Below are 12,736 nucleotides of genomic sequence, written 5' to 3' on the forward strand. Positions count from 1 at the left end.
AAATAAATTGTTTTTTTTAGAACGGAAAATAGTTTGCTAATTTATTTGCATGACAATTTACTTTGTGATAGGCATGCGGTTCACCTTTGAAGTTGTGTTCTATAAATGATGGTCATGGACCATCTTAGAGGAGTAAATTAGTAACAAGCCAAAGTAAATATTAATTTATTATACATTTAACACATAATTTGTGGAAGGCTCGGAATGCGGTGGTTCACGATGGCGAGGTGATCCGGCTAGTCAGCTTGGGGGAAGAGATAAAGGTGGTTGGTTTTCTTTGGCTTCGGAATAGATCAAACCTCGACCATGTAACTTGGGAGGACCGGAAAATTTTTAATATTCTTGAGGGGCAAGTTGTTGTGGTTGGATTTGTTTATGGTGTTTTTTTTTCTGTTGTATTGATGAATGTATTTTGATGTGTTAACCTTGGCTAGTTTGTGAATACAAGTTGTTGGTCTCTTTTAAAAAAAATACATATAGTTTTTACTTTGTTTAATTTATTATATTTGTCACATGTCTTAATATTTGTATTACGTGTGTAATATAAGTTGACTTTTCAAGTTTATATATCGTTTTATATGTAAAAACTTGCATGTATAGTTGTATACCCTAACGTAGACACAATACTTTTCTTTTTTTTTTTTTTTTTTTTTTGCTACGTAAAGTTATAGGTATTAGTTTTTCAAGTGATTATAGATTTTTGAAATAACCAAATTCGCACTAACCACTTTTAAGTTGTAATTAGTAAGGCCAATTCTCGTTATGCGCTTATAGGTTATAAGCCCAACCCTCATTAATAAATCTATTTAACATTATCGTCAAAACCAGGAAAATATAGATATACATTGGTGGAGTGGCGCATTAGTTCATCCTATGAATTTATGGGTTATAAGCTCAACCCTCATTGTGCCATTTTTTTATTTTTAAACGACTAAATATTTACACATTATGAGTATGAACCTCTAACCTTGTACTCACACCCTAATTGTCTCACCACCTCATTAAAGTTGAGAATGAGAAATATTTATGATTTATTCTCATCCTCCAAACCCAATAATTTTTTTTAACATCAAGTGTTTCCTTTATTTACAATTTTGCCCCCAAATATTACACTCTCTCCCTAGTAATGTTGTTGAGACCGGACCGGTTCTATATAGTTCGCTCGGTTCCCAGAGAACCGGTTGGTCTTAACCGGTTCAATCGGTCGGACCGGAAAACCTGACCGGTTCAACCGGTTTTTAATGAAAATTTTATTTATTTTTGAAAAATCATTTTCCAGCCCGACTCATCATTTTTTTTACTAAAGTTGTTCGGCCCGTCCGGGCGATTGAACCGGTTGCCGTTCGATTCAAAATCCGATTCAGTTATGAAAACATTGCTCCGTAGTCCCTACAACTTGAATCTGGCTCTCCACCTAAAGAGAATTCTCCTCCTACCATTGGGCCAGAGCCCAAGTGGCCCCGATAAATTGTTTTACTATTTTGCCATTTTTCTGTTTATTTGTATTACATTTTGAGGGGTTTTGTGCATTTGTACTCTCAACTGTCGTTGTGATGTTGGGATTTTTTTTCTCATTTTTCAGTCCTTGTGGTTGAGTAGATTAAATGTTTCTTTGAAATGTTTTTGCCTATACGTATTATTCATTAATGTATATCATTAAATAAATATAACATTTCACTCCATAAATTAAAACTGATTGTACATTACATGAATTTATGTCTTTATAAATGCATAAATTTTGAATGCGAGCATTGACTATTGAAATCTATCAATCCTTAACTCGGGGAGTAGGGGCTCGGGACTATTTTTAAGTAATACATATATTTGAGAAGATGACAAATTAATAATAATAATAATAATATACTTTAAATGAACATTAATAGTATTATTTATATTCTTGGATTTTAATATATATAAATTTGTTGTTCTTCTAGACTAAAGAAACGCGCTTTAAAATAAATATAAATACCGAAAGAATAAAAGAAAACAGATTTATGTAATACGCGTAGGGTCATCTACAATACATAAAGTAGAGGATAATTACATCTATAATTGAATTCTTTTTTTTTCTTAACCGCAAATATACTATACTCTTACCCCTCCAAACTAATATATCTTATGCTCAGTTTTAAACTTAAGACTTTCTTTCTAAAAAGCAAAAGCATCTACCAGACTAGTCCTACGTTGACGATAATTGACCTCTTAATAAATGGTAATGATACTGGTTATGTTTTCATAAAAGGTGTTTGAGAAATGGAGTTTTTTTATCAAAATGGGGTAGAGGAGAAAAGTATTTATCAATATAGGTGATTTGAAAAGTATTTACCGATATAAGTTTTTCCTTAATAAATTTATCTTTTCTCCCACTCATTCTTATTAAATTAATTAATTTCTATTAAAAACTTTGTATAAAAATCATAGAGAAAAAAATGTTTTAGATAAAATACAACTTTTGTTTTCATTTCGTTTAAAACAAAACTACTCAAAAAAATGTTACTGGAATTTTCCAGCATTTACGTTATGTTGTATTAAAATTGATTTAAAAGAAAAAGTATTTTTTTTATTCTCTTTGCTTTTAATTTCTTTATTATTGTTATTTTTATGATTTTCTTTAAGTTATTTTATATAGGAGTCTTTAATAACTAATCTGAGCATACTATCGATATTGGGAATGATGTTTACTCGGAATCGGTTTGGTTCGATTTTTCATCGTACAGATAAATTACTGACAATCGTGTAGCTTATTATACAAAAAGGCTCTAGTTCGAATACATTTTTTCATTCAACAAAATTTAAATGAAAATGGAGATGTAAGTTATTTTTGCATGTATGTTCTTTATAGAAAAAGATGAAAATGAAATTTCAAAAGCAAAAAATAAAACATAAAAAATTGAAACATTGGTCTAGACCATAAACAACTCCGAACTCATTTTTTTAAAAACTCATTTGATAACAAATAAACAAAAATATGAATACAAGAAACAGTTTAGAAGAACATCTTTTCAACAAAATGAAAAAAAAAAACTCATTTGATAATAAATAAATAAAAATATGAATATATGAAACATTTTATAACAAATAAACAAAAATATAAATACAAGAAACAGTTTACAAGAACATCTTTTCAACAAAATGAAAAAAAAAACTCATTTGATAATAAATAAATAAAAATATGAATATATGAAACATTTTAGAAGAATATTTTTTAATCGAAATGAAAAACAACAATATAAAAGTTGAATTTTATTTTAACCCATGTTTTTTAATATTTTCTAAACTCATTTATATATGTTTTTATATATAGAAATTTTTAATATAAATTAATTATTCAATAAGAATGGAAATGAGAAAAGATAAATTTATAAAGAAAAACCTATTTTGATAAATAATTTTCAAATCACCTGTATTGGTAAATACTTTTTCCCTCTCCCCCATTTTGTTTGAGAAATGTTGTGCTTAACGGTAATAATCTAAAATTTTGATTTAAGTCTTTAACTATAGAAATTATTTTTTTATGATAAAGAGAGATTCACAATGAAATTGTATATGTAAATTCATGATGTAAATTGTCATACTAGAAACTCAATAAAACAAATCTATAAACGAATAATTGTGTAATAATACATTGATCATACTGAAACGATAAAAGTACCTATTTATTGACTTTAGCACTTCATTATCACTACATTGACCAACATTTAACAAAAATATATCTACTAACTGCGGTTTATCTACAATTCCTAGTTTTTACCATCACTATCGTCCCTAATAAGGTTTCCCCCCATCATCTACTCTAGCATGTGAGATTCGACTAAGGCCATATACCTCTCGATACCCCCGGGGACTCGTAATCCTTGGTTGTCTAAGTGGAGACTTCTCATTAGGTCACCCATCATGATACTTCTCCTACCTGAGCACACTTAACTGTGAAGTTCTCCTCTAATCCACTAGCATTAAGCCCCAAAGCACATTGGTAATTTAAAAGACAGAACATATACTTGTGAACCAAAATCTTTCATGTCCATAACAGATGCATGATTAACCTAGGATGTTACAACAACAAATGTCCTTGTAATCATGAGATCGATATCGATTTCATCCTTTATTGGCATGAAACCCAAAGAAACAAAATAGCCCATCACGACTTAAACCAACCTAAAACATAAACATAACACACACCAATGTTTAAAGTACTAAACCGACCCAACTTGTAAAATAAACGAAAACATAAAATAGACAAGCAGTCCACTAATTAATTTACGGGTCACAATGGTATACGTACTTAGTTTGAGAAAAAAAAAATTGTTTTTCTATTTTTATTTTATTTACACAACTTAAATTTACGCGCGTAATTTCCATTATATCCGTACACTATAATTCAACCAACGATGTATGACAGTTGCTTTTTTAATCAATAATAATATTATTATATCTTTTTCCACCAATTCACTTAACGCGTTATTCTTCTTATTCTCACTCTCTCTCGATATCCTAAAACCCTAATCCATTCTCTCTCTAAAACATATTCTTCATTTTCAATTCAATCTTTAACCTCTATGGATGATCATGATCACAACACCTCCGATCCAGTCACCGGAGACCCCACGTGGCCGCTCTCGGGCGACTACGGTTTATTCGGGATAACCGATATTCAAGACAGCTACATACTGAGTGAGTTTGGATGGAACACTGACCCTCCACCTCCCGATTTCGATAGGATCGATTCGGGAGCTAGTTGTAGTGTGTTGGAGGAGAGTAATTCGGTTGAGGACCTTTCGGTTCGGTCAAAGATAGGATCGGTTGAGATCGCAGGGGATTTGTCGGTGTCGAACCCCTTGGCGTCCTCTAGCTCATCAGATGATCGACCCGAGTCGTCCGCTGTTTCGGGTGAGGCGGGTTCTAGTGGGAAAACGCGCTCGTCCGAGACTGGGTGAGTGAGTTAGTGGTAATGTTTTTAGTACCGGTATCAGACGCGTAACTAATATTATTCTGGCTAGTTTCTGACTAGTCGGTTTTAGTTTTGGTTTTTTCTTAGGTTCATGGTTCAGAGTCGATTCATTTTTTCTCTTTTTAATAATATTCTGCTAGTTTCTGGCTAGTCGGTTTTACTTTTGTTTTTTTTCTTAGGTTCATGGTTCAGAGTCAGAGTCGTTTCGTTTGTTTTCTCTTTCTTAATAATATTAATAATATCCTGACTGGGTTTTTTTGCTAGTCAGGGTTTCGTTTTAATCGTTTTAATAAAATTTTTGCCGTTTAAAATAATAATAATAATGTTAATTTTTTTGTTGAATTATACAAATTTAGAGTCTTTCTTTATCGCCAATATATCTTATCAGCGTGAACACCGCCGCTATTGCGGCGGAAATGGCGTGGGTCTGGTTTTGGCGTGCTGTTTGTGGTGTCACTTTATCACATAAAATGACATAAGTGAATCTGTGCATATATACCATATATCATATATAACAAAAGCTTTTATTTATATATATATATATATATATATATATATATATATATATATATATATTGTTTTCCAGGGGTAAGATTAAAAAGAAAGGGCCGAAACGAATTCGCCAGCAACGCGTTGCATTCGTAACCAAGAGTGAAATCGATCATCTTGAAGACGGTTACAAATGGAGAAAATACGGGCAAAAAGCCGTTAAAAATAGCCCTTTTCCTAGGTTTTATTTCATATTATATTTTCACTCCCTCTTAAAACTTCATATCCAAATTTTACTCATTGATACACCTTTTGTTTTCTAAACATGTTTTCTCTTGTGTTATGTTGAAGGAGCTACTATCGTTGCACGAACAGTAAATGCACGGTGAAGAAACGAGTGGAGCGATCATCAACCGATCCTACAACTGTAATTACAACATATGAAGGCCAACACTGTCATCACACTGTCGGATTCCCAAGAGGACTAATAAATCACCACAAAGTCCCCTATGCGAGATTATTGGCGCCTTCTTCAGCCTCACAACATTTTAATAATTACTTGAGACCGCGATTGCCTCAAGCTGGTGATCTTGGTGCTTCTCAATCACAGCCACAATCACAACCACAAGTAGTATCTAGTGAAGAACAACAGCATTCGACATCTTTTCAACGTTCTTTGGTTGATCATCAAGGGTTGCTTGGGGATATTGTGCCTCCAATAATGAGGAACTGATGATATTAATTAAGGTACATGTACATGCTTACTTTTCAAACTTTGAATTTAAGTAACACATTGATCACAACTCGCATAAAAGCTAAAAAGTAAGCATTTTGATCACAAAAGACTTCATTTAAAAAAAATCATATAATATATCATTTTTTTCATCAAAGTTACTTGATACTTCCAACACTTTTGAATTAATCATCTTTTAAATATTGGTTATTTACTACATCTTTTTATTTAAGGATGTGATAGATGTATTATTGGAATCTTATTAATTGTTAGGTGGGGATAAGGGATTTATGTGAACAATGTGTATTAATTTTTTTTAAATGGCTAGATTTTATAAAAAAAAAAAATAAAGGAATCTCAAGCAAGAAGCAAAATGCCCAACGAGTAGAAATTAAAACTATAACCGAACATATAACATACAACGGGAAGTTAATAAAATAAAATTTGCACCATGATTCACAATCCAAACTCGCCCGTGACTATGATTTTTAACCCATAGAAAGGAATAAGCTTTAATGTTGGCCACCATTTTTTTAATCGAACACCTACTTAGATTAAAAACGTACTCGTTTCTTGTTTTCCAAATTAAACAAATAGAAACCGCCATTATTGCTTTCATTAAAGACTGCATTAATCTGCATAGTGAGTCCTTGATGCTTTTTAGTTACTCCTGAAGTGATGGTTAGGGTCCCAGCCTTTTTTTTTTTTTTTTTGAACAGCAAATATCATTCAATTAATTTAAAGAGATTACATGAACCAACACCCAGCCAGAAGCTGAGACAACCACGAAAACAAACATAACAATTGCCTACACCTAAACTCCAAAATTCCTTTAGCAAGCTGCGGTGAAGACTTTTGAACCACACCGCTATACTCGAAGACCAAACACCAAGAGCACTTAGACCCCACACCTCAATTTATTCAACCCTCTTTAGCACCCTGCAGTCATGCACCCATTCCCTTTAACTCTAACCCAAGTCCCATGCTAATTAAACACAAATAATTCATCCTAAACCATTGACATTCATTTCTCCAACTATAATATCTCTTAACTGATTTTCAAATCCAGCCATTTGAACCCCCAATAACTCTCCTACGAAGCACGTTTCTTGAACCTCCAGATCTAAATCATGATCCGAACTGTGTGAATCTCCTGTTTCCGACCCCAGTTTTGAGTTGGAATCCCCGTCTTCGATCTAAATCAGGGTCCCAGCCTTTAAGAAGAAACAGTAACCGAATAAAAGAATACTGTGCTCAATCAAGAGGCTTGCCTCCTGTGTGGTAACTGGTTAGTCCTATGGGTGTCAGAAAAAATGCAAATGTTAGATTTCACTATCATTGAACATAGGTAGTTATCTACTTTCATCTTAGAACTCCCATCACCAGGTTGGTAAGGTGACACGAGTTTTACCTTAAGTTTACCTATAGACAGGGCCGGCTACGAAAATTGGAAAAAAAATTGGGCCGAAGGCGAAAAATATTTTGAGCATAAAGTAAAAAAGAGTACTTTTTTTTTGTTTAAACAATTTAAATTTTAAATTGGCTTCCTAGGTTATAGTTTGGGTTGTTTAAAAACTAATATTTAAAAATAGGCTAAAACATGTCTCAAATGAGGCTAAAACCCACAACCTTTTGGTTGAAAGTCATATCCCTTTGCCACTAGCCAAAGTTAGTTGTTATGTAATTTTGTTAAAACATTAAGTATAGATATAGTTTTTTTTATAAAAATATATATATATATATATAATTAAAAAAATCCGGGCCTAGCGAATAGTGCCTATGACCGTCGACTACCCTGCCATATGCCATGGCCGGCCTTGCATATAGATATCTTATGTTTGACATTGCGAGTTCGATTCCCACTCATGTGTTATATTCTTGGACTTTAAGTCTAGCCGAAACACCTGGATGGATTAGGTCTCACAACATTAAACCTTAAACCTCCTGAGAGTTTTCCAAGGGTTTAGTCGGTGTTCATTGTTCAAAAATAATACTAACTTTCATCTTAGAACTAAAGAGATGTATATATATGTACATCAACTATAATTTCTATATTTGTGAGTTTAGGCATGTACATATGCACATGATCAATTCACATCCTAAATTTTGATAAAGGCCGGGGTGGTGCAAATCAAGAACTCACTCTAGGCATCTAACATCTTTATCACCTAAAATATACTCTAGAGTTTGTACTTTATTAATAGCCAAGTTGCATGAACCTTTTAGAAGCCCACCAAAATGGATGGTCCTTAATCTAGAGTCAGTATGGTCCTTTGGTCCTACGAAATTGATTGATAATGATTGTCAGTGTTCAATACTACCATGCATTTATTTATGTATTTATTTCTTAATTAAGAAAATACACAGTAAAATGGGAGAGCGGGTTGTCAATTTAATATCATTAATATTATCTATTTCTAGAAAATGTAGAAGCTATATTCTTTTAAGGGGTTTATGAAATGAAAGATAAAAAAATTTAATGGCTCTTTCAAGAAAAGTATGTAAGTGTTTGATTATGAAAAGTATTTAAGTGTATGATTATGAAATGTGTAGACCACTAAGTCACTAACAAAGTAACAAGATGATACATCACCACAATATGTCATTCTATCTTTTTTGAAGCACAATTCTACTACACCTAATGCTGATGAGGAATAAAGCGCTCTCCCCGTGACAAAAAATGTGGTTTAAATTTAAAATCAAGTAGTTTACGATACGACACAATAACACCAGGATAATAGTTTGATTGGAACGACGTCGTTTTGACTAGGAGAAACTGCCTGAAACTGAAAAGCTAGCTGATCATCTGAAACTATAATGATCGACTTGCGTAAATTAATCGCGTCAGGAGAAAGTTTTTTTTTTTTTCCTTTTTGAATAAGTTGAGATCACCTAGAAGATATAATCATGAGTTAGTCTTCTATTAGTTCAATAATATTTAGTCAAAAGGCTAGAGGAATATAATGTGGTTAAAGTGTCCCTTTGATTGTTTTTAGGTCATTTAACTGATTTCCTCTTATTTAATCCTCTTATGATATGAAAAGTTTAGAAGGCATTTTCTCACCAATCACCTACACTGCTTTAAGTGGGAAACCTTTTTAGGTCATTTTATGAGTTAAATATTGAACAAAGAGAATGTGTTTTATTAGCCACAAAACATGCATAAAAATCTATATATAATATTGTTGCTTTGCTAACACTTTGGCAATCTGCTCTTTATCATGCTTTGCTTTTAAGCAATTTCAATTACTTTTACCTCCCAAAAGGGTTCACCTGTCAGGAACCCAGATGTTAAGTTTTCTAGTACTAGCTATCAGGATATCATTTTCAAAGATACAACTAGTGATTCCCTTTTTCTAGAACAATTATAATTATCAAAGTGGAGGAGCACCAATACCATTTACTCTATTTCATGCCTTTTATTTTAATCCCTGTAACTTGATGCTATTCACTTTTATTTTAGTATATGATGGACTACATAAATTTTAAATATGCATGGGAGACAATGAGCTCATCCAGATCCATCTACACAGTGTGGATGTGTGTCTAATGTCTTAGGTTATAACTGATTTCGTATATGTACTTAAATGAACAGCAATATCCACTGTCGATCAAACTTCTGTTACATATTCGTGTTACTCTTGATGAACCCTGACTCGGTCGCATCTCACATGTTATTTGGGTTTAACCATAACTCGGTTTATGTAGACTAACATAACTTGCTAGCCAACATATTACCTATTTTAATTACAATTCAAATAGGAAACGTATTGCAATTAGGAAACATAGCCAACTAGTTATCAATATTGGTTCCTCAAGTAAACTAATCAGTGACTTGAAGTTTGAAATTACTACATTTTAATCGTGTACGTAACTACACATGTGTAGGCAATATTATTTCCTACACATGATACACATAACTTACACATATGTAGGTTTTATAAATAAGTGGGTTATGTTTCTTTCTTTACTTATTTTTTAAAATTTAATATAGATGAGTAGATATTGCATTTTAACAATTTTCTTGTGTTTTAATTTCTCTTTATGTTGAAAATTTGAATGATTTATCTTCTTATTTATGTTCTATCTAGCAAATAAACTGGTTTAACTTGGGACTTTACCTTATATGATGTGTGTATAACATAATTTATTTGCATAGCATAAGAGATAATATCATAATATATATATTAACAACAAATAGTATAACATTATTTTGTCATCTTAGGTTAGTATGCTAAGATGGATGAATCATTACCGTTTGTAGATTGAAGTCTAGCTAGAAATAATTGAGTTATTCTTGTTTGTATGCATGTTTTGTGTTCTTTTGTAGCTACATGCACCTAAACTGGGGCTAGATGCTTTGTAGGAAAACCCTATTTTTTGGCATGTTATTCGCCTAACTAATTCTTTTCTTTTTCATTTGATGGGTTGCTTAGTGGGGACACCAAGTGGGTGCATAGTCATGGATGATGATACAACAATGTCCTACAACTCTCATCACTTTAAGAATAGTTTTCATCTTTTTCACTAGTTAAACATTAACCTGGTACACTTGTGATTTAAAATATGACGTGTAAGGTAACAAACACATCAAAATGGTTGCATGATTGATAGATAGTGTTCAGAAATTCAATTGTCGTTTAGTAATATTAAATAAAAAATACAATGTATTTATCGGTGTATGTGGGCTTACATGGCGATCTTAGCAGTTGGTATTACCGTATTAGAATTACGTAGTTTAGCTCGTTTAAGATGTTGGTTTTATATATCTAGTGTAACGGGTTTGAGCGTTGAATTGTTAGGTGTAAACCTAATATTGCTTGCAAAGACATGTAGTTTCATAATGATAATGTTTTAAGATATTAATTGGTAACTTAGCATGTTCCACAGTTAGATATGATGCATATATACAATTATCTCAGTTGTCTTTAAAAAATTTGTTATGTTGCATAGTTAGATATAATGCATATATGTATGGTAGGGAAATTGACATAAAGATTGCAATTCTTATGCAAGTTATTTTTTGTTTTGTTTACACAGACGGTTGATTTAATATGCACTCAAGTCATTCACCAAGACTATATCAATAATATCTCAGGTATTTATTGATGACAAGTTCAAACTTTTAACTTAGGCATATTGACTAAATTGATTTTAGTCTAGCTACTTAATTGTTTATTCCCTAGCTCTCTTCTTGGAATCAAGTGACTATTTACACAACTTTCTTTCATATGTTACTTCTCACTTCTATTATATATCACTTTATTAAGTTAAAGATTTCATATGTTTCTTTGTTCTATTCAATGTACTATATATTTTTACTTTCTAAGGATTTCAATGTTTGTAGCTTTTGTTACTTTGATTATGATATTTTTCTCAGAGAATATCAAAAGATTAACACACATACATAAAGATGAACTATATATGCTTGGATGGAGTTTTATATTATCGAACATTAGGTTATGTATTGTGAAGTTATTTAGCGTACGTATAACATTTTTTATAATTTTTATATGACGTGACAGATGGAAGTCGTTTTAGTATACATCAATGTATGGTATTCAAAAAATGTGAATATGTTAATCGCGGTTTGGTTCACATTTGAATGGAGGTATCCGTAAACAAAGAGAAGATAAAAGTTTGAATTGTTTAGAGATAATCGTTTCTTGGGGTTTATGTTTATCAGTTGGTTTTAGATTAGGCTATCTAGTTTGAGTTTGTTTATTTATTAATTTAGTAATAGTTAGGTTAAGTTTAGGACCATGTTATGTTTATGAAGTGTCTTAACAGTCTGAGTCTTGAGAGTTTTGAGTCGTGGTTGGAACTAACCACAAAATCATGTGTATGATGTGGTTGTTTATCTATTATTTTGTTTAATGATTGATTCTTGCCCAAAATAAAATGGTATCAGAACCAATTGTAGGCATAACCGAAGTGAAGATCAACAAGAAGGAGTGTCAATCAATAGCAAAAGACTTTGATTGATTATCAACAGAAAGCAAGAAGTTAGATGAGGCAAGACTACAATAAAATAGAAGAACAAGATGCTAGTTTTTTTATTAGGTTTGAGTGAAAACCAATCAAGAAGCAAGAATCTATGTGGAAACAACGTGAAATTGATCAAGAAAGAGTCCAATTGGGCATGTGAGGTTCAAATAAGGTGCATATATGTGTGAATCAAGAATTGAGCCAAAAATAACATCTATGTTATGCAATTTTGAGTCGAAATAATGAATTCATGTGACTCAAAAGACAAGCCTTGCATCTATGTAAAGCCACATACGTGTCAATGAAACCTATGGGGTTTGATTACAAGAGTTTGAGCTCGAGTTGTTTATTATTTTAAAATTTTATTTATTTTATATATTTTTAATTTTTAATTTTTATGTGCAATAAAATTTATTTATTTTTACCATGACCTTGTGTGTGTGTGTGTGTGTGTGTGTGTATAATTCATTACATAAAAAGTTATATAATTAGTAGGCTCACGAGCAACTTGAACTCTATAAGTGAAGCTCAGTTTGATTCGAGTTTTTAACAAACCGATCTAGAGTAGCACACGACCC

The 12,736-nt window shown here is 31.8% G+C and overlaps 1 protein-coding gene across 2 annotated transcripts; it reads left to right on the top strand.

Annotated features, from left to right (window-relative positions):
• The first annotated feature begins 4,433 nt into the window (after window positions 1-4,433).
• Window positions 4,434-11,893, top strand: LOC143540744 (uncharacterized). 2 transcript variants are annotated; one of them, XM_077033726.1, is made up of 4 exons: window positions 4,434-4,930; window positions 5,535-5,678; window positions 5,789-6,184; window positions 11,211-11,893. In XM_077033726.1, exons 1-3 carry the CDS (start codon window positions 4,557-4,559, stop codon window positions 6,168-6,170), a joined length of 900 nt encoding a protein of 299 aa, XP_076889841.1. In that variant the 5' UTR covers window positions 4,434-4,556; the 3' UTR covers window positions 6,171-6,184; window positions 11,211-11,893. The 2 variants fall into 2 exon arrangements, with proteins under 2 accessions (XP_076889841.1, XP_076889840.1); XM_077033725.1 differs by lacking the exon at window positions 11,211-11,893 and having other exon boundaries at window positions 5,789-6,841.
• The last annotated feature ends 843 nt before the right edge of the window (window positions 11,894-12,736 follow it).

The sequence above is a fragment of the Bidens hawaiensis genome, unplaced genomic scaffold, assembly GCF_021521415.1.
Source record: "Bidens hawaiensis isolate Kalapana, Puna unplaced genomic scaffold, B.hawaiensis_p1.1 tig00012328_1, whole genome shotgun sequence".
Classification (NCBI taxonomy): Eukaryota; Viridiplantae; Streptophyta; class Magnoliopsida; order Asterales; family Asteraceae; genus Bidens; species Bidens hawaiensis.